Source organism: Chelonia mydas, chromosome 3 (assembly GCF_015237465.2).
Source record: "Chelonia mydas isolate rCheMyd1 chromosome 3, rCheMyd1.pri.v2, whole genome shotgun sequence".
Taxonomy (NCBI): domain Eukaryota; kingdom Metazoa; phylum Chordata; order Testudines; family Cheloniidae; genus Chelonia; species Chelonia mydas.
The window spans coordinates 45,309,551-45,332,702 of NC_057851.1; the positions used below are offsets into that span (position 1 = coordinate 45,309,551).

Sequence of the window (23,152 nt, forward strand, 5' to 3'; positions counted from 1 at the left end):
CAGTCCCAGCCCAGAGCATCCTCCTAGACCCCAAACTCCTCTTCGCCAGCCCCACCCCAGAGCCCACACCCCCAGCCAGAGCCCTCAGCCCCCCGACCATGCTTCCCCGCCCCAGCCTGGAGCCCCCTCCCACACCCTGAACTCCTCATTTCTGGCCCCACCCTGGAGCATGCACCCCCAACCAGAGCCCTCACCCCCTCCCGCACCCGAACCCCAGTTTTGTGAGCATTCATGGCCCGCCATACAATTTCTATTATCAGATGTGGCCCTCGGGCCAAAAGGTTTGTCCTTCCCAGATCTAAATACTTGCATTGACCAATCTCACTGACTTCCCCTGGGGTTGTATATGTTCATAGCTAGGTTTCTAGACTTGGACACCCAAAAGTAAAGGCCCCTGTGGACATCTGGTAACAAACCACAGAGGCAGATTAACTCTTTCTTGGCATGATCTGACATTAAAATATGGCCCACTCCAACTGAGGGAAGGAAGTATACTCATTGCCCCTTGTAACCTGGTGCAGACAATCAGGAAACCATCCATGTGTTCTAACAAAACACAAGGCCAAGTCAAATAAAGAGGAGAACACAATTATTTTTTAAAGTGATATGTCTTTTCTGTATGTTAGTCTAAATTCAGCCACCACAAAATTAACCAGGACACAGAAGAAGCCAGTGTCAGAAATACGTTGCACAATCCCGAGCCTATGTCCTCACCTTCCATTCATCTGCTCAAACACAATACAGCTCATTTTCCCTAATAGGAATCTATTGCCCTGAGTTAAACTAGCCATAAATATGCTGACCTAGTGGTTTCATTTTTTGGTACTATGCACATAGTTACATAAAAATCTCATCCAAACGCCTCTCAGAAAGTGATCAGAAAGGCTTAAAATTGTCTTAATTTCTATTTTCTTCCCCAATCCTCTAACCTTCATGTGTAGATTGCCTCTAGGCTTCCACCCACTCATCACCGGATAATTTATACTTGCATACCCACAACACATCAAATCTGAATTTGGACCACTGAAGTGTAAGAGAGCTTAATGGAGTCCAAGTGGATGTATGCAGAGGAACTACAAAAAGGAGTAAACAAAGAAAAATCAAGTAAGAGAAAGTTTAGTAATGCAGACATGAAAATAGGCAACCCCTTATTGAAGTTCCAAGTTGAAATAAGTTCCAAGTGAGGGGCTCAAGGTGGAGTCCAAAGAGCCACTGACTCAAAAACCAATATAGGAAAATATGGGCTTGTTATTTTCTCTTTTGATCAATGTTTGATGAGAAACAGGTCCTGTACAAGGGAAAAAGCAGATGAGTTTATTATTTGAATCTGGGGTGCAGAAGCAAGTAGCTTTTCTTCGATAATACAGCACTACAAAGCAGATTTCTGATATTCACTGGCATGCTGGAACATCAACCATAGCCATGAGATAATTTCCATGATCAAATTATGCAAAATACATTTTAATTTGTGAACACTTTAAATCTGGGCATTTTATCTGTTAAAGTGTTTAAACATTTGTTTTAAACATTTATATGCAGGAACATTTTGTTATGTGTATATATGAAGTTGTACAGAATCCAAATATTTTTTCTGGAAATTGAAGTTTAACTTCTTCCAAGCTCTGTTTCTTTACTTGACATACTGGCACAACAGCTGGAGTAAAACAGACATGTTGATAAAAAAACCTTTTTATAGCATTCTGGGAATAATTAAAACAAGATTAATACTCCTTTTGCCTGCGTGAGGTTGGTGGCACTTGGAGTAACAGCACACGCTGTATGACATACTGCATAAACTATATGGGACAGATACTTACACCATCCTAAATCATGTATAGGGTATATGAGATATTCACTTGGATCATTTTTTAGGATGATCATAAAACTTCTCTCCTACAGGCATTTTAGTATTTGATTTAATTAACTGTCCTGTGTTGTTTTACTCAGGGTAGTCTACCAATTTCACAGCCAGGACTTCCTCACTTTGTTCAACTTTATAAATTAATCTTTTAATGTTGAGAATAAGGATGACACACAAGCAATAAAGTTAATCAATACAATATTAGAGAGAGTGCATTATCCAGAGATCAATGCTTTTTAGGATTAGATTCCCAAAGACTTATTAAAAATAAGTTCAGTCTGGAAGTAGGTTTCAGTGGAGTCCCAATTGCCCCCCAAAAATACTAGAAGAAGTTCTATACTTAACATTTTTTAAAGAAGTTAAAGATCCAGAGAAAATTAGTTAAGGGATCCAGATGTCTCCTTCCCCCACACCCTGAGCCCCTCATTTCTGGCCCCACCCCAGAGCCCGCACCCCCCAGCTAGAGCCCTCACTGCCCCCACACACCAACCCCCTACCCCAGCCTTGAGCCCCCTCCCACAACCCAAACCCCTCATCCCCAGTTAGAACCCTCACCCCCTCCCACACCCCAACCCACTGTCCCAGTCTGGTGAAAATGAGCAAGTGAGCGAGAATGGGGGAGAGCAAGCGACGGAGGGAGGGGGGATGGAGTGAGTGGGGGCAGGGCCTCAGGAAAGGGGCAGGGCAGGGCAGGGCAGGGTAGGGGCAGGGCAAAAGTGTTGCATTTTCTGCAACCAGAAAGTTGGCAACCCTATCCTCTAGCAAATGTTATGAGGCCCACCAATGCGAGGCTACCCCCCTTGCAGTTGTTAACTAGTCCACAGGAGGTTTATATATTGGGACGGCAGTTATACCTGAGCTGTACACAGGGCTACTGGTCTTTGGAGGAGAATGGACAGGAGTTGGGAGATGCTTTCATCCACAGTAACACCTTTAAGGGCTAGAAGTTTTGTGGGTGATATTTTGGTCCCATTGAAGTCTATGGCAAAACTCTGATTTCAATGGAGCCAGACTTTCAACTTGCATTTAGAAAATGTAAAGTTTTAAAGATTTTGATGTTAATAAAAGGCAACTCCATTCTGTGTTCTCTTCTGTGGTTTCTTTAATCTGCTGTCCCCCCTCTCCATGCCCTAGGATTCTCTGCATCTCTTCCTTTAATGGCCTCCAGTTTCCTGATCAAAAGCATCTACCCTTTCTCACAGAACCTACTTCCCCCAGGGCCACACTATTGCTCTGCAGAAAATGAAGCCTCCAAACCATCCCTCCACATGCCCCCAAATCCAGGTCTTGTTTAGTACACTACACACCTGGGCACATCTCTGTATCTGTGTGACCTGGAACATACCATGGGCAATAGGAGAGGAGCAAAAGGGCACATCAATCAAAACTACTGTGTCCTTCCACTTTTCCCACATTTTTGTTCATAATTTATGCACCATGGCCAACATGTTGGGGTTTCTGCAACCTTATTTTCCTTCTCCCTCTCCCCACAAAAAAGAGCAAGACAGCAGCTAAGGATAGGTTACCGTGATTGTAGGGCAAAAGTCCCAAGTGATGTTAATTCAGAAAGTCCCTGGTAACCAATAGGGTCCATATGCCATTTCCTTTGTTCTTCTGGATGTAGGCACTTCCTGACTAGACAGAAGGAGAAAGAGTACACGCTTCCTTTTCTGCTGCCTCCTCATTATATCCCTGCTCAGCTGAATCCTGAATTATCCCTTCTCCTGCCAGCTTTACTACTGAGAATACACCTCCATTCATAATCTCTATCATTCCTCCACTGAACCATCTAGTAAACCAAAGGCACCTCTAGTGAAGAGTAGCAAAACAAATATAGTGTTTTATCCATGCCATTTTGAATATTTGATACAAAGAACACTGTTAAGATTCTCAAAGAGGCAGAGACACTGAAAAACTCCTAGTTGCTGCAAGTCAGTATCATGCCACTGAAGCAAACGGAGCCCCCTCCCATCACCTCTAGTGGTTGTCTACTCCCCCTCCCATTACCCACCAACTCCCAGCTCTCCTATGTGGTATGCTGAGTGGTGACATATGTGAAGACCAGGAGACAGGAAGTGGAGAAGAGAGAGCGAGGATGGTCCAGTGATTACAATAGCAGCCTGGGATTCAGAAAATCCAGGTTGAACACAAGGTGTGATTTAGGATTAGTCAGTCTGTACTTCCATTCCCCCTCTGTAATATGGGGACAGTGGTAATAACACTTCCCTGCCTGCCAGCTCTGAGGAGAGGTTCTCAAATAGTATGTTAATGGGCATTATATAAATTCACCAACTACTGCATTGGAAGGAGGAATACAGAAAGGAAAAGAAATGTAGCACAGAGAATGCAGAAGCTTAAAAAAAAAGGAAGAGAAGAAAAATGAGGATGTAAAAAATAAGTAATGAGGAAAGATCTCAAAGAGGCAGAATTAAAACAAAAAGTAGTATCTTTGTGATATGAAGAGAGAAAAATAAAAGTAGTGTTTATTTTAGTAAAAAAACAAAACAAAAAATGGACAGTGTCTGACAAGATGCAAACAAGCCTTGAGGGAAAAAAAAAGACCTTCAATGAGCAGATTGGAAGAGGCCCTGGAGGTTTTTCACCTTCCTCTGTAGCATGGGGCACAGGTCACTTGCTGGAGGATTCTCTGCTCCTTGAAGTCTTTAAACCACGATTTGAGGACTTCAATAGCTCAGAGACATAGGTAAGGTTTTTTCAGGAGTGGGTGGGTGAGATTCTGTGGCCTGCGTTGTGCAGGAGGTCAGACTAGATGATCATAATGGTCCCTTCTGACCTTAGTATCTATGAATCTAAACGAACTTCTATGGTCTGTTTTATACAAAAGACTAGATGTTACATCAGGTCTTGAAGTCTATTGCAAAAAACAAGATGTAAGCTTTGTTTACATTTGCTTGAAAGATGGTTTTTATACCTTTATCATGTCATACTAACATCCCCAATGCTGCTGGAAACTGAACGAAACAGACAGTCCACCCAGTAGAGATATGGAAAACACCCCCTCTTCCCCACCCCCCCACCACACAGAAACACCACCACCACTTCCCTCCCAAGCAAGAAGAACCTTCCTTCACTCTTCTGTGTTACATACCCAAATCCATCTCATGCTGTTACAGGAGGGTTGGTGGTAACAGAACAATGCCAGAAAATGAAAGATCATTTACCTTATTGATAACAGCCCAAAGCTAGATTTGGATGAAAGAGAAATACAATTGTATTTTATGTGTATGGGTGACTAATTTATTTTACTTTGGGAGGGAAGGAAGGAGACAGAATTGAAGGACCGAGCAGGAAAGACAAAAAAAAAATTTTCAGCATACATTAGCCCCTGAGATAGAGCACACAGTTTCCCTACCAGGATTGCTGCTGGCAACACTGGATTTTGAATAGAGATGGTCAGGAATTTTTTGATGACACTTTTTCAATGAAACATGCCATTTTGTTGAAACTGATGTTTGTTTGAGGAAAGGTCAGTTTTGACTAAACTTCTATCGGGAAATTTTCAGGTCCAGAATGGGATTTTGGTCAAGAGAGGGACCAGGGACTTGAATCTAAGTAGTCCATGTCCTGGGTGCGTGCCTTTACCTTATGGCTATTGGCTATTCTGGCAGTCTCTTTATTTCAAGATCTTTGAAAGGTCTCAGGTTTGTCCTGATGCCAAACAGGATAGTTTTTTGAAATCACTATTAATTTTGTGGGACAGGAAAACCATTTGCAGCCCAGCCCTAGTTAAGAATGGGTTGGAATCCCCTTTGACATTTAATGCGTTGATTAGGACTAGCTTATTGTCATCAACCAAACATTAAATACTAAGCCAGCAGAGATAGGTGAGAACAAACAAAGTAACAAGGTACAATGCAAGTTGGAAGAATTTATACATCTATTCATTTTAAAAGAGTTGAAGCTAGGTGAAGGAGAGTATTGGTGCACTGTTACAAAGCGAATGGCAACCTAAGCCGTGCAGCATGTCTAAAATAAAATAAATTTCACAATTAGTCCCCCAGTGAAACAATTAGACTGAAGTCAAGTCTAAGCCCTGCATTGTTCTTGGCTAAGTTTTAGACAAATTTCTATTTAAACTAAAACGGCTGTAATGTTAACTTGAGTTCAGCTGTTTGGACTATCTTGATTTATCTTTGAGAGACAAGGTGCATGAGATAATATTTTTTACTGGACCAACTTCTGTTGGTGAGAGAGACAAGCTTTCGAGTTAGGCTAAGCTCTTCCAGGCTGGGTTTGATTTATCTTTGGTAGATTAGTTTATTCTTGAAACAGCAGTCCACCTAGTTTCAGTTTTAAAAATTGATATTGCAAAGGAGTTGCTAACATAAAAAAAGGAAGTTCATGGATACAAAGCTGGTAAGAAAATTATAAGCTTATGAGTAGTCTCATAGAAAATACTGAATTACTTTAAATAGTGAATAATGTAAGTCTTAATTCTTAATGCTGCCACCATTATTTCCTGGTCCCATAAGTGCTCAGATACCTCTATGGACTAACTGTGGGCAATGCTGCTTTTTTAATGGCAACCACTCTTCTAGTAAGGGATCTGTATGGGTTACCTGAAGGCTGAACAGAAATACCCTTTGTAACTTTGAGTATTCTAGATACCAAAGTATTCTGCTTCTTTCAATTACATTAATAAACACTTTTGTTGAAGTCTCTTTTCTGACCAGCCTCAAGATATATATGATTGCTCCCAGGAACAATTATCTAAAAAGGGACATATCTATGTTACAGTTTAACTCTGAAAGTGTCATACCTGCTTAACTTTCTCATCTAAAAACTGAGCTGACCATAGAATTCATAGCAAAAATAAATTGTTCTATGCACCTAGATTCTTTCTATTCATGAATTCCACTTGAACAGCTTATTTTATTTGACTAACAAATGATTTCTTACAGTAGATCATGTAACATACCACATGGAAGAGTCCATAGAGCTATAACTTTTGTCTAATCTCATATTAGAAGTGACTGTAGTCACCTGGTATTTTCACCACTTACTTGACTCTTCCATGGGAAGTTAGCACAGTATTTTAGAAGTCTTTTAAAGTCCTTTGAAGAAGCCTTAAATTATAATTATAAAAACATTTCATGCATGTTTTCCCCTAATGCATTCCAAGTGCTACAGAGTCAAAGCAGGGGGCAGATCTTAATGGTAATGATTTGAAATATGCTTAATAAAAGCCATAAATAACAAAATCAAAATTTTTTTTACCTATGGTAACTAACACCACTCTGATTTCTTTTATACACTGGCATCAACTCCACCCACAATATTATAACCCATTGTAGTCTCATACGCTGGTTTGCAAAAAAGACTGCAACCAGATATTCATTTTTCCACATGGTCAGAAGATATATGGGTCTGCCAAGAGGCTTGGGGTAGAACAACAGATATGAAAGTTCACTGCAGGCTCATGGTTGGAACCACTCTCTCCACATTCTGTAGTGTTTTATTGGAAAGGTTCTGCTACTAAATCAGAATACTAAATACAAATTTGGCAAAAGTCTCCAGGTTGATTCTTCCCATGTAGTTGCCTTAATAGAAAAGGGGAAAAACCCCAAACTCACCTGTTTCTACAGAGTTCCTTACTCTAGTATCTAGTCAGCACGACCCACCAACCTCCACCTCTCTTTTCTTACTGCATAATGCCCTTCTAAATTGGCTCAAGTGTGCTAAATCAGCTCCCAGCTGGCAGTGCATTCTTGATCTGCCACAAAATCCTGGCTGGAAATTAACCCCTCAGGCTTCATGGCATTTGCAGGGTTGGCAGGAGCTCCTCTTAGGGACACCACTGGGGTGAGCATGGTAAAGCCTGCAGTGTGACCTCCAGGAGCCACCAAAAGCCCCTATCATCATTATCAAATTTGTCTCCAAACTTGCTGCCTGATCATCAAATATCTGTTTAGCACCCACCCTTAAATCAGGCCATTATTAAAGTGAGTTGTGATTCAACATGGGATAATGTAGTTCTATCAACGTCCTAACCAGTCCTATGTTACCCAATGTGTCATTAGCGAATTATTCTGAGGATTTTTTTCTTAAGGCTTAGTGTTTTTGTCAGTGTATATAAAATCCCCCAAAGTCCTTAAAGGCAAATTGATAATAGAGTTTGTAACTGGGTTTTGACTTTATAACTCAGTACTTTGAGCGACGACCAATAGGGTCTAATACATAGTAGCTTGTGCACTTGGATTTTATGAGTTGAAGTATTGTGTTTTGGTGACTATCTGGAGTATAAATGCAATATCCAATGTTGTGGATCTGTGTGTTTGGGGAAGGAATTCCCAGCTGCCATTGGATAAGCTGCTATCTACTGGATTCCTTAAGCACACTTTCAGTTTTGCCCACAAAGGGCAAAGGAAAGTTTCTTGTAAAAGTCAGTTCAGCCCCTTCCTCCTAAAACACTGAAAAGCAAATTAAAAGAGTTCCCTGATTCAGTGTATTTTATATATATTTAAAGCAAGTTCTAGGGGATCATAATCACAGAACCAGGACTATGTTTTGGTCTTCGTTTTTTGTTGTTGTTTTTTTCTGAGAAGTACTATGAAAGCACTTACTGAATATATACAATTTCTTTTTCAACTTTTATAAAACAAACCCCATTTGGGAGTTAGTATTTCTTGCCAGTTTCCAATGTAGAAATTAGATAATACTAGGCTTGGACAGTTGTTGTGATTTCTTGCACTGTAGTCCAGACCTTACTCCTGGATGCCAAGATTTCCCAGCAGTCAGCTCTGAGACAGTTTTCATTTGCAGTTGCCATTTGGGAGGCCCAACTCCTGGTGCCAAGGGGTTAATTATTCCCTTCACAAATGTATGGCTCTGCATTTATGGACAAAAAACATGAAACAAAATGTGTGCCACACTAGAGTTGATATACGAAGTGAAGCGCTATGACCATCTTCTCTTCCTTTACAGTATATACAGGTCACCTTATATCTTCTTATATTTTTTTCTTCAGTATCTTTCTCTTTTATCTTTGAAGCTTGATGAAGCATTCCCATTTGTGGTGGTTTGAGGAATCAAGCCCCTAACTGTATCAGGGCCCTCTAGTTCCTTAATCTCCTCAGCTAGCATTGTATTTTTTTCCAACACTTAAAAAAAGTCTGTTGGCCAAAACATGATTTCTAGTCATTTTCCATTTTTGTACAATATACAATATGCAATTCTGACATGTCATTGCAGGTCACTTCCTTCATGCTTCACAAAGGACAAACTGAAAAAAACAAATGGAACACAGAATGGAATTTATGAGTTAAGGCAAATATTTTTGACAAACAATATGGATAGATTATGCCATGAAAGTTTCAAGGTTAAATCTTACGAAGGAGTCTCAGCTATCATTCTTCAGCTGGAAGCATAGTATGTACTTTCACTGGTTGCAAAAGGAGATGATGTCAAAAACTGTGAGACAACCAAGTCTGAGTACACAGAGAGTACAATAATCACATGGCAGACAACAAAGCTGCTCACATAACTGTCTGAGAGTTTGCCAAGCAACCAATTTCTGTGACAGTATCTTCTGACATTAGGCATTTTTTTGCCATCCAAGAAGAAAGAAAGGAAGAAAGTAAAAAAGAAAAAAAAAGTTGGAGTGATAGAATATACTGGCACATCACCAAAAATGTGGGGTGTTTTTGTTTTTGTTTTTAATAAAAAGCACTAAATACAAATACAGTAAATATCCGGAAAAAAAACTCAAAAGAAAAGAGAAGATAAAGAATTGCACAACAACAGTTCAGCAACTGGTAAATTTGCAGGGAACAACTAGTTAACTTTTATGCTGTGCCTGTTGACAGAGGAAAATCCCATTTCTAATGCGTTTTTCCTGTTAATTCAAGTTGTTATTGATTCATCAACACACCCTTATGTATTGTAATAGTATTTGTGAAACTATTTTGGTTACCTTATAATATGTCAAATGATTGAAAGAATGCCATAGAAGCAGGATTCCAGTACATTGGAAAATGGGCAGTAAATACTTTTTAAAGTGAATATTTTCTAGAGTATATTTAACTTTTTCTATCCACGGAACATCTAGATAGACTCAAAATGAAGTACAAAGTGTTACTGAAAGAGCATTATGAAACTAAAGAAGTCCTTTTCATGTCTGATTCTAGGTTCTGATCCAGCAAAGCACTGAAGCTCATGCTTAACTTTAAGCACAAGCAGTCCCTTTGAAGTCATCATGTGAGTAAGTGTTTTGCTGGATCAGGACCCTCATGTGGACTTTGTTAAATAAAGGCCTGATGATTCAAACCCCATTTAAGTCAATGAGAGTCTTTCCACTGATTTCAGTGGATTTTGATCAGGCTCTAACTCTCCTCCCCAGCAACAGCTTCTGATCTGGATTATTGTGCCCATCTAATATAAATTCTTGACATGCATTCAGGTTCATCCTTCATGTTTTCTATACTGGATATAAAGATCCCCTCTCTTTCTTGGGGTTTACTTAAAAGCTACGTATGAGTACCTGATATAAAAATGAAACTGGCAAAGGATACAGCCAAACCTGTCAGAGAGGTGGTCACACTAGTTGAAAGTTTTATCCTATTGCATCCGGGACGTAGGTAGTGAAATCTCTCATCATATGCCACTCACCAGGAGTCCAACCTGTGCTGAGCTGAGGGAGCTCAGTCCCTCCTGTGAGTGACTGCTCACCCTCAGCTCACGCTGTCTTTTTCTGGAGCAGAGAATAACAATCAACCTCTCACAAAATGAAGTCCAACGGTAGCAGGACTATGCTATCTTGACGGTTAGTGCAACGTCCATACTCTGAGGGTTTTTTTTATTGGGAGACTGGTGTCTGCCAGTTAAGCAATTTGAGAGTTGTGAACTACATATATGCCAAGTAAATACTTCACATGTGGAAGCCAACTATGACATCTGGCCTTTTACTTATGACACCAGTCCATATGTATCTACTTCCAACTTTCCTAGAATGACTTCTCAGGGGCACAGAGGGCTAAACTCAGCATTATGTTTTCAATAATAAATAACATAGCTATAATACGTTTCACTTCTCCAACCTTATATTTGAATAGTTCAAACTATTAATGGATTAATCCTCCCAACACCCTAGTCAGGTGAGTATGTTTTATTATCCCCATTTTACAGGCAGAGGAACTGAGTCAGAAATAGTTGAAAGACCTGATCCAAAATCTATTGAAGTCAAATGTAGTCTTTCCACTCACCTCAATGGACATTGGATCAAACCCTAAATTTTTGCCATTGTCGCACAGCCAGTTAGTGGCAGTGCTAAGAACAGAAGTGAGATCGGGTCGGTCCTGGGGCCAGTTTTGTTCATCTTTATTAGTGAACTGGATGATGGGATTAATTGCACCCTCAGCAAGTGCGCGGATGACAGTAAGCTGGGGGGAGAGGTAGATACAACGGAGAGTAGGGATAGGGTCCAGAGTGACCTAAACAAATTGGAGGATTGGGCCAAAAGAAATCTGATGAGGTTCAACAACGACAAGTGCAGAGTCCTGCACTTAGGAAGGAAGAATCCCATGCACTGCTACAGGCTGGGGACAAACTGGCTAAGCAGCAGTTCTGCAGAAAAGGACTGGGGATTACAGTGGATGAGAAGCTGGATATGAGTCAGCAGTGTGCCCTTGTTGCCAAGAAAGCCAACAGCATATTGAGCTGTATTAGTAGGAGCATTGCCAGCAGCTTGAGGAAAGTGATTAGTCCCCTCTATTTAGCACTGGTGAGGCGACACCTGGAGTATTGTGTCCAGTTTTGATCCCCCCACTATAGAAGGGATGTGGACAAATTGGAGAGACTCCAGCGGAGGGCAACAAAAATATTAGGGGGCTGGGGCACATGATTTATGAGGAGAGGCTGAGGGAAATGGGCTTATTTAGTCTACAGAAGAGTGGGAGGGATATGATAGCAGCCTTCAGCTACCTGACGGGGGGTTCCAAAGAGGTTGGAGCTTGGCCGTTCTCAGTGGTGGCAGATGACAGAACAAGAAGCAATGGTCTCAAGTTGCAATGGGGGAGGTCTAGGTTGGATATTAGGACACACTATTTCACTAGGAGGGTGGTGAAGCACTGGAATAGGTTACCTAGGGAGGTGGTGGAATCTCTATCCCTAGAGGTTTTTAAGGCCTGGCCTGACAAAGCCCTGGCTGGGATGATTTAGTTGGTGTTGGTCCTGCTTTGAGCAGGGGGTTGGACTAGATGACCTCCTGAGGTCTCTTCCAACCCTAATATTCTATGATTCTATTCCAGTCCTATGCTTAAATACTAGCCCATGCTCCATGTTTAAAGATGATCAGGCTAAGAAGGAAATGCCAGTTACACTGGGAAAATCAAAATGTTATATTTTGTTTCAGATCTGGTCGAACTAAATTGAAAGATTTTGTTTTAGGTCAGTTCAACACTAATCTATGTCCACTTGAGCTACCATGGTGCCTCATTTTCCTGTTGGGACTGGACTTCTTCAGGAATCAATCCTGAAGCACTTACACGAGAGGAAAGTGATCAGGAACAGTCAGCATGGATTCACCAAGGGAAGGTCATGCCTGACTAATCTAATCACCTTCTATGATGAGATTACTGATTCTGTGGATGAAGGGAAAGCAGTGGATGTATTGTTTCTTGACTTTAGCAAAGCTTTTGACACGGTCTCCCACAGTATTCTTGTCAGCAAGTTAAAGAAGTATGGGCTGGATGAATGCACTATAAGGTGGGTAGAAAGTTGGCTAGATTGTCGGGCTCAACGGGTAGTGATCAATGGCTCCATGTCTAGTTGGCAGCCGGTGTCAAGTGGAGTGCCCCAGGGGTCGGTCCTGGGGCCGGTTTTGTTCAATATCTTCATAAACGATCTGGAGGATGGTGTGGATTGCACTCTCAGCAAATTTGCGGATGATACTAAACTGGGAGGAGTGGTAGATACGCTGGAGGGCAGGGATAGGATACAGAGGGACCTAGACAAATTGGAGGATTGGGACAAAAGAAACCTGATGAGGTTCAATAAGGATAAGTGCAGGGTCCTGCACTTAGGACGGAAGAACCCAATGCACAGCTACAGACTAGGGACCGAATGGCTAGGCAGCAGTTCTGCGGAAAAGGACCTAGGGGTTACAGTGGACGAGAAGCTGGATATGAGTCAGCAGTGTGCCCTTGTTGCCAAGAAGGCCAATGGCATTTGGGATATATAAGTAGGGGCATAGCGAGCAGATCGAGGGACGTGATCGTTCCCCTCTATTCGACATTGGTGAGGCCTCATCTGGAGTACTGTGTCCAGTTTTGGGCCCCACACTACAAGAAGGATGTAGATAAATTGGAGAGAGTCCAGCGAAGGGCAACAAAAATGATTAGGGGTCTGGAACACATGACTTATGAGGAGAGGCTGAGGGAACTGGGATTGTTTAGTCTGCGGAAGAGAAGAATGAGGGGGGATTTGATAGCTGCTTTCAACTACCTGAGAGGTGGTTCCAGAGAGGATGGTTCTAGACTATTCTCAGTGGTAGAAGAGGACAGGACAAGGAGTAATGGTCTCAAGTTGCAGTGGGGGAGGTTTAGGTTGGATATTAGGAAAAACTTTTTCACTAGGAGGGTGGTGAAACACTGGAATGCGTTACCTAGGGAGGTGGTAGAATCTCCTTCCTTAGAAGTTTTTAAGGTCAGGATTGACAAAGCCCTGGCTCGGATGATTTAGTTGGGGATTGGTCCTGCTTTGAGCATGGGGTTGGACTAGATGACGTCCTGAGGTCCCTTCCAACCCTGATATTCTATGATTCTATGATTCTATGATTCTTGGCTGGACTAAAGCTTCTATGATGCACTATAGTTGCTCCTCTGATGGAACCAGCACAATGCATCATGGTAGTGAAATAACCAGAGTGCATCATGAAAGATATTATCTTTCTAGGGAGCCCAGTCCTTAGAGGGGAATGGGGACATGAGGCATCTGAACTATAACTCCATGAAGTATCATAGTGGCTCTGGGAGATACAGATTAATACTAATTAATAATCAAATTGAAATGAAGCATATTGACGGACAAAACAAAATGAAACAATACGATTCTGAAATGTTATTTCATTTAGATCAAAAATGAAATGTTTCAGTATTTCAGCATTTAACATTCTTGAGCTTTCCAGTCTGCCAAAAATTTTAATATTTTGATTTTTGATCAAGAGAAAATTTCAAAAGATCAGAATTTTCTGTGGGATAGAGACTGTAACTTTTGACCAGCTCTAGTCATAACCACTGGACTCGGATAGAATTCTACCTGACATCCTTTTGTTTCCTCTTTGGCCCTTTCAGGCCCCACCCTACAGGTGTGGATCACCAAGCACAATTATCATATGAGACAGGTGACATCCAAGAGGTCAGATTAGTTTTGGACACAAGGTTCTAGGCATGCAACGGAAATTTGATTCTTGATAGAGCTGAGAAATAATGATTTAATCGTGCCAGGTGAAAAATGGATTTTCCAGTTTGCTGGCAAGTCCTTTCTGAAAAAAATCACTTTGGGTCAAACAAAACATTTAGTTTGACCTGAAATGAAATGTTTCATTTAGATTTTGAGCCTTGTTTTTTTTTTAAATCATTTAATTAAAAAAATAAAATTAAAGGAAAGTTATTTTGAATAAAAAGGTTTTGTTTAGAAAGCATCAAAACCAAACATTTTGATTGTGTTAATATTTTGTATGTATGTGCTTTTTCATCAAAGCCATTTGGAAAAATGTAAACAAATTGAGGAAATGGTTCAGAGTTGCCAAATCTGGCTCTCTCTCTCTCCTTTTTTTTGGCAAAATAATAATAATTAAAAAAAAATTTTGTTTGAAAAATTTCACCCATCTCTGTTATTTAGCAAGGAGGATCAGCTTCCCACTCTGCTAAAATCGATGGGATTGGATAGACCTGTGAGATGTGGTTGTAAGGCTCTCCTTCAACTGATCTGACAGGCTCTTGTGCCTACGATCAGGTGCCAAAAATACAGCCGTGGGCTGCTGATTGTTCACAATACATTAAGTCATTAATGTGGCTCTTCTGGGAAGAGATGCTCATACATGAAGGACAGCCCCGGTCTACTTTCAGCCAGTATATGTGCATCTTTCTGGGATCAGTTTGGAGAGTTTCCTATTGCTCTTAAATTCATATTTGCAATCCAGCTTACTTCCCGTTACAAGGGGAATGTCAATTAAGCAAGTTATTAGCAGCAGCTGTAGCAGGATGGCCTTTCATGGGGATTATAGTGACAGTAATCCTGTTTATGGTTGAATCTAGCAGTGCTCACTCTACCCTGCAGCTGATTAGGATGAATGTGTGCAGTTTGAGTAGAATTAGTGCAGTACGATTTTGCTTTAGTGCCATCTGCTGGATATAAAATAGAGATTAATAGGTACTATAGTGGAGTTGTCATCCACAGTATGTCTCTATTATTACGTGAGGTTAAGAAATCATAGTTTTATTTTTACTTGTTCATATGAGTTTTAATTCAGTTAAAGAAAATGTGTGTGTGTGTGTTTGTTTTAAAAGTGCTAGCATGGTCCTCTTGATGCAACAGATTGGGTGACAAAGGGAAATAGTAAAATAAAATGGGTGGAAGAGAAAATCTTGAAACTATTTCTACTTGGTATTATCTATCCAGAAATCCTATGTTCTGCAGCTGCTGCCATTAATACTGGATAACTTGTTTTTGTGTTTTCAGAACGTCCTGCTGGTACAAAATTGAGAATCAGTGTTAGGCTTGTAATTCTGGACTGATAGTCCATAACTTACTGTTATGCTGTACAATACAGAGTAATATTATAAACTGTCCTGAGAACCTACAAAAGTAGGTGAGTGTGGGCAACCTGCAGTTCCAGCTTTGACTTCAAACGTATTTACTTTCATGGTCGTAAACCAAATGTACATTTCTCTGGTTCCTATCTGTTCACTTTTTTGACTGCCGCTGCACATTGAGTGGATGATTTCAGAGAACTATCCACAATGACTCCAAGATCTCTTTCTTGAGTGGTAACAGCTAATTTAGACCCCATCATTTTATTATGTATAGTTGGGATTATGTTTTCCAATGTGCATTTCTTCGTATTTATGAATATTGAATTTCATCTGCCATTTTGTTGCCCAGTCACCTAGTTTTGAGAGATCCTTTTGTAGCTCTTCACAGTCTGCCTGGGACTTAATTATCTTGAGTAGTTTATATCATCTTCAAATTTTGCCACCTCACTGTTTATTCCTTTTTCCAGATCATTTATGAATATGTTAAATAGGATTTGGCCCAGTACATACCCCTGGGGGACACCACTATTTACCTCTCTCTATTCTGAAAACTGACCATTTATTCATACCCTTTGTTTCCTATCTTTTAACCAGTTACCAATCCATGAGAGAACCTTCCCTCTTATCCCATAACTACTTACTTTGCTTAAGAGCCTTTGGTAAGGGACCTTGTCAAAGGCTTTCTGAAAATCTAAATACACTGGATCCCCTGGATCCCCCTTGTCCACATGCTTGTTGACCCCCTCAAAGAATTCTAGTAGATTGGTGAGGCATGATTTCCCTTTACAAAAACCATGTTGATTATTCCCCAACAAATTATGTTCATCTATGTGTCTGACAATTTTGTTCTTTACTATAGTTTCAACCAGTTTGCCTGGTACTGAGGTCAAGCTTACTGGCCTGTAATTGCTGGGGTCACCTCTGGAGCCCTTTTTAAAAATTGGCATCACATTAGCCATCCTCCAGGCATTTGGTACAGAAGTTGATTTAAATGATAGATTACAGACTACAGTTAGTAGTTCTGCAATTTCACATTTGAGTTCCTTCAGAACTGTTGGGTGAATACCATCTGGTCCTGGTGACTTATTACTGTTTAGTTTATCAGTTTGTTCCAAAACCTCCTGTAATGACACCTCAATCTGGGACAGGTCCTCAGATTTGTCACCTAAAAAGAATGGCTAAGGTTTGGGAAACTCCCTCACATCCTCAACCTAATCTTTTCAATCTCTCATCATAAGAATGTCTTGCCATGCCTCTAATCATATTCATCAGCCACCTCTGAATGCCCTGAGTTTCTGCTATGTTCTCTTTGAAATACACAATATTTAAACTGAGTGTGTTCCATTAATTTGTAGGACTTAAAGTTTTAAATATGATTCTCTCTTGTTCTTTTAAAATCCTAACATTTTGTTTGCTTTATTGAATGTGCTTTAATATTGAGTTGTTTTCATTGAGCTCTCTACAATAGCATCAAGGTCTTTGTCCTCAGTGGTTATAGTTTGTTTAGGTACAGCAATATGCATGGAGTAGGCTTAGCAGAAGGAGATTTTAATTTTTGATCATTTTGATGGATAATATTTATGTATATTTAAGCATTTTTAATGTTTATTGATTTAAATTTTCATAGTTGTGCATAATTATGGGTCAGACAATTATATAAATAAAAAAGACACAGATTCAAAAAGTTAGTTTTATAATCATTAAAACACAAATTGTCAACATCACATGTCAAAAAATACAAAGTAAATATCCTTAAATTAAACTCTAGTAAGCAGCGTTTTTCTTACTTTGCCTATCTGTAAAATTTGATTATTGACAGAAATATTTTTGTTGGTTGGTGTGTAGAGTGAAATAGAGATTTACTGATATATACTGATAAAAATTAATCCTTCCAAGTCTGTGTATAAGTAGTTCAAATATTCCTTCCAATGTGCATTACTTTATATTTGTCAACAATGATTTCACCTGCCATCTTGCTGTCTATTCATCTAATTTTGTTGAGTCCCACTGTAATTCCTCACAGCTTTCTCTATTCTTGATTAATCTAAATAAACTTTGTCACCTGTGAATTTGATCTTACTGTTCACTCCCCTTTCTGGATCATTAATAAATGTACTAAAAACTGTACATAATATGGAAGCTAGGGGCACCGCATTTACTCTTTTCCGATCTTGAATACAGATAATTTGTTCATGATTTATCTTCTCTATTTTTTAGCCAGTTTCTGAATATGACATACTTTCTCTCTCACTCCACATCTATTTAGTTTGCTTAATATATTTTTGTGAGAGACATGAAGGCTTTTTGGAAGTCCATATAAATTATATTAACTAGTTCTCCTTTTCCCCTATTTTGTAGGCACGCTCAAAGTATTCTAATATAATTCAAGAAGATTACTAGAATGGCTTTTGTTTATTCCTCTGCAAGAGATGGATCCTCATATGAGGGGAGTACTTAATAAACAATAGGAACATTTAATTATTAGCAGGGAGATAGAGAAGATATAATCTAGTAGGACTTTTCCATTTCTGGCTTCAGTGATTCTATTTCCTGTTTAATCAGGTGACTGAAAATCTCAAATTGAAGTGAGCTCAACTGAAAAAACATAGTGACAGGTTTCAGAGTGGTAGCCATGTTAGTCTGTATCTGTAAAAACAACGAGGAGTCCTTGTGCCACCTTAGAGACTAACAAATTTATTTTGGCCTAAACTTTCATGGGATATAACCCACTTCATCAGATGCATGGAGTGTAAAATACAGTAAGCAGGTATAAATATACAGCACATGAAAAAATGGGAGTTGCCTTACCAAGTGCAGGGGGGGGGGGGGGGCGCAGTGCTAATGAGGCCAATTCAATTAGGGTGGAAGTGGCCCATTCCCAACAGTTGACAAGAAGGGGTGAATATCAACAGAGGGAAAATTACTTTAGCACTGACCCCTCACTTGGTAAGGCAACTCCCATCTTTTCATGTGCTGTATATTTATACCTGCTTACTGTATTTTCCACTCCATGCATCTGATGAAGTAGGTTTTATCCCACGAAAGCTTATGCCCAAATAAATGTGTTGGTCTTTAAGGTGCCACAAGGACTCCTCATTGTTTTTACTGAAAAAAACCCAGCATTTGAGGATATTAATATAGAAAACCTGGAAGTCGACATGTTAAGTAGGCACTTAAATACTAAAATTAGGGTTTTAACAACATATGGAATTATGCCATTTCTATGGGACAGATTCTGGTACCCTTACTGAGACTGAATAGTACCTTAATTCCACAGTTGGTCTTACTTAAGTCAGTGTGACCGCTCACGGAGTAATCAGCTACGCAGTGTGAATAAGGGTATGACATTCAGGTTCTACATGATTAGATGGATTTGGGGATTTCAGGGTGGGGGTAGAGTGAGACAGATTTGTTCTTATTTTTAGAGGGTTTTCTGTTTTGGGTTTTGTTTAGAGAAGATGGAAGGATACCAAATCAGAGAGCAGCCCCCAGGTATAAATACCTACCCTAGGAGCATAATATATATTCTGTTGTGCTATCACAGAGCACAGACAATTAAAAAACTCTTGCATTTATTCATCACATCACCACCAAGCCTCTACAAAATTTTATTTTACCTTGAATGTCAAGCTTACTACCAAATTTTTGTAGCACAACAACAGAAAAACAGCACATCAAAAAAGTCATATAAAGCTTTGGTTAAGTGCAATACAAAGATTCTCTGCATTCATTTAAAAATGTACTCAAATTTTAATGGGAACCGTGCAATTGCTTTTTTACTTAGAATGCAAGAAGTACTTCTTGCTAGTGTTGCATACAATGAAAATTAGCATACAAATGTCTTGCTTAAAATGGAAAACAAAGTAACATAACAAACATTGCAGTTAGTTAGCAAGCACAAAGACCTTTCTTCTTGTAATCCTGTTTATGTTTGACACCTACAGTCCTTGTGGAGCACAGCAAAGGGGATGGAGCTAGATCTGTAATTTTACTGAATGTATTAAGTTTGTTAAACTTCGTTGTAAAAAATTGTGATTTTCAACCTTTGTAGACTGTAGTTGCAAACAAATTAAAGTTTATTTTTAAAATAATGCAATGTTTAATGTCAGTTAATTTATAACTCATTTCGTTTCTTTAGTTAGAATGAGTCATTCTGGGGTGAAATCTCCGCCGCATTCCATTTCAACCTGACCTTAGACAAATTGCTATTCCCTTTCACACTGACCTTTATCTAAATTAATTGAAGATAGATTGGGTGAAATTACTGGCATAAAAAAGCCAAATATTTTTCTCAATGTTGTAAAAATCAGACACATGCTTTTGCTAATGGAAAGCCTTGAGCTATAAAATATTAAATGTACATAAACCAATAAAATTCACACACATATGAAGTAACAGCTAGACACTTTCTTTCAAAATCAATTACTGTATATGTAGGCTAAATGTGAAACATTTCACAGTGATTGAAAACCTGATCAATAAACATTTAGCGCCAAATCCTGCTCCCATTACAGTCAACAGAAGTTGTCTAGCAATGTTAATGGACTTCCATGGAAGCAGGAGTATGAGTGGGCACTTAAATATTAAAAATCAAATGTCATGGTTAATTTTATTCATGGTAAAATTGACTGTCTCTCTGGAAACCCTTGATATTTAATCAATGCTAGTTATGCATCTAAAGGCCCAATATGAATGCAGATTCTTTTTGAATGGAATGTCTAACCTTTGTGATCTTTATTGCTTTACCAAACCAGAGGTACTTTTGTTCCTGTTTAAGGGATTATTATTTCTGGTCATCTTCCTGAGACTTGAAAGACCATAAAAGACAAGCACCATACCTATTTCATGGACTAACTCATTGCAAATTAATAGTTCGGTCCCTTTCTAAATGGATCTCTTCCTACAATTACACTAAAACATAACGATGGATCACAAATTCCTGGGGGTCCAGGTTGTCCTTGAATTCCAGGATTTCCACGATCTCCATCTTTACCAGGCTGCCCAGATTCTCCAGGACGTCCCTCTTTACTCATTCCAGGTGGACCTTCAGGACCTTGACATATATACAACAAGAAGTTAGACTTTGCTGTATATATACTGTTAGAGATGGGTCCAAGTTGAATACTGGATTCAAACATCCCAGAACTTTGAGGAAGTTCAGAATTTTGCATCTGGCTCCTGTTTCTGTACTAAGCAGAACAAAACTTCACTTTCAGAAGAAAGGACTTCTTTGGCACTAGAGTTTATATACCATGAATTAAATGTTTGTTACAAATAATCATATTACCTATGTCATCTACTGAACATCAAGATTTACAAACAAACAATCAAGATGAATAGCAGAATAGATTGAAAATCAAATCAAAATTAAAAGCTATTTTAAAAGAAACTTTTAAAAATTGGCTTTGGTGTATTGTTACTTTATCATATAGTCCAGCTCACTGTGGGCCAGAACCAAAGTCCATAGGCACCTTTCCATTGACTTAATTGGCTTTGGATCAGGCCCTATCATCTCCTCCAAAGGATCAATTTTATATTTTGACAGAGCATACTATTGTTCAAAAAAACAGCTTTCCTTTAAAAAGAAATTGCTGTGTGATTTCATGAATATATCAACCTGGATTTTCAGAGCCTCTGCAGCTCCTATAGGTGGCAATTAGGTTTGTGGGTTCTTAACATTTCTGAAAATCTGACCTGTTGCGTTTTATTTCTTCCTTCACTACACAAGTGAATTTTGCTAATTTTAAATCTCAGTCTACCAAGGAATAGGAATTTGAGTCACTTATATCTATAAATACCTACCCTATAGTAAATAATATATTCTGCTTCAAATGAAAAGCAATAAAAACACACATACCCAGAGTGTTTTCCTACCTAGCAACCAGCATAAAAGGAATACTATTTACACTGTGTAAAATATAACTACTTAAGATTAATCCAATCAGGTTAATTTTAGTAACCAACATTTTAAAAATAATTAACACGTAATGAAATCTACATGGCTAACTCAGGCCATACCTGGAGGGCCAGGGGGGCCTTGTATTCCAGAAACCCCAGTTCCTTGGCTGCCCTTTTCTCCATTTTTTCCTGGTGGCCCTGTAGGATACCAAACACACACACACATGCACACTAAGCATTGTTTTTGTTTGAGACATTGAAAAAGGGGTGAGCTGGATGAGTGATTGTTCAATGGTAAACAGTGTAATTGCCTTATTTATCAGCCTAATTTCAATTTAAGAACTAATGGCAAGTAATTTCTGTTGAAGGGGAGTGTGGGGGTGGAGGGGTGTAGATAATAGGCAGGATTGATGGTGAAGGCTAATTCTGGCTTGCCTTTCACTGGTGGCATTTTGAATAGGTCACATGAAAAAAAGGATTTGATGCTTTGAACATGGTCTCTAGTTGAAACAGAAAATATACAGGTGATCTTTCAAAATTTACGTCAGAAATTAAAATCTCTCTCAAACAAGAGATACCAAGCCAAATTCAGTGCTTACACGTGTCAGCCTATGGCCTAATGTGTTCAGTTTCTTCGGTGAAAAAGATTGCCACCTTTTTTCACCCTTTGCTGAGTAGCCAAGAAGACTAATCAGTATTAATGGATATAAAAGTATCTAACTGCTGAAGACAAAACTTCAATGTGCTCCGAAATTAATCTGGTTTTCTGGGTCAGAGACAAAAATGTCAGAGGATTTTCAAAATGTTCATTGATCTACAGTTGGCATCCTGCTTTACATACCCTTCTCAGAGATTCTTTTGATGCTGTAGAAACATAATAGTTGCTGAGACCCAAGCTGACATATTTTGGACATTACCATGCACCTTGGCTCTGATCCAAATTGACTATGTACTTAACTTTAATCATGTAAGTAGACCCACTGAAATCAATGGGGCTAGTCACAGGCTTACATGCTTTGCTGGATTGTGGCTGATATTACAGAAAGGGTACTGAAACTAGAAAAGCTACAGAACAGGGTAACAAGGGTAGTAAAAGCTATTGAGCTGTAACTGAAGTAAAAGTTTAGGAAAATTAGGCTAATGTTCATTAGAAATTAAATTGTGAGAAAATATAAAAAATTCAAAAGAGTATGCCACAAAATTATTCAAGAGGGTAATAGGCTCAAAACAAGTAGCAAGTAATGAAATCTAAAGAAAATACTAGAAAGTGAAGAAGTTTAGAAAACACACACCAAATTCAGCCCTGCTGTAAAAAGGGATACAAGTCTAAGTGAAATGCACATATATTGAATGTATTTAGTCAAAAAATTATTATTTCAAATGCAAAAAAAGATAATTAGACACTAAGAAAAACAATACACCAAAGAGAAAAAACAATTAGACATAGAAGTTGATTTTATTGGGAAAGTCACACTGCCTCCTTATATCCTCAAATGTTAGTATGGCACTTTTTATAAGAAGTGAAACACCTTAATAGTCTCAAATGATAATCATGTTCTTGTGTAATCTTCGACTAACTGTGTGCAACAGCGTATTCCAGAGTATCAAGGTGAAGTCTAAG

The 23,152-nt window shown here is 39.1% G+C and overlaps 1 protein-coding gene and 1 long non-coding RNA gene across 10 annotated transcripts in view; both read right to left on the reverse strand.

Moving 5' to 3' along the window:
- Nucleotides 1-7,561, reverse strand: part of LOC122464962 — a 60,619-nt gene extending 53,058 nt beyond the window's left edge. Inside the window, exons 1-2 of one of the 4 annotated variants that reach the window (XR_006289431.1) lie at nucleotides 7,456-7,495; nucleotides 6,553-6,592 (exon numbers count right to left, since the gene is read on the reverse strand). This is a non-coding gene — a long non-coding RNA (uncharacterized LOC122464962). Of the gene's footprint in view, nucleotides 1-6,552; nucleotides 6,593-7,455 lie in introns of all 4 variants that reach the window. The other 3 variants (XR_006289428.1, XR_006289430.1, XR_006289429.1) reach the window with 3 other exon arrangements.
- An 11,506-nt stretch (nucleotides 7,562-19,067) lies between these two features.
- LOC102937775 (collagen alpha-1(XXI) chain) overlaps nucleotides 19,068-23,152 on the reverse strand; it is a 193,904-nt gene continuing 189,819 nt past the window's right edge. For all 6 annotated transcript variants that reach the window (XM_037894224.2, XM_043542389.1, XM_043542388.1 and 3 more), the window contains 2 exons: nucleotides 21,652-21,729; nucleotides 19,068-20,686 (listed from right to left, as the gene is read on the reverse strand). In XM_037894224.2, coding sequence (XP_037750152.1) covers nucleotides 20,499-20,686; nucleotides 21,652-21,729 — 266 coding nt within the window. In that variant the 3' untranslated portion in view covers nucleotides 19,068-20,498. The remainder of the gene's footprint in view (nucleotides 20,687-21,651; nucleotides 21,730-23,152) is intronic.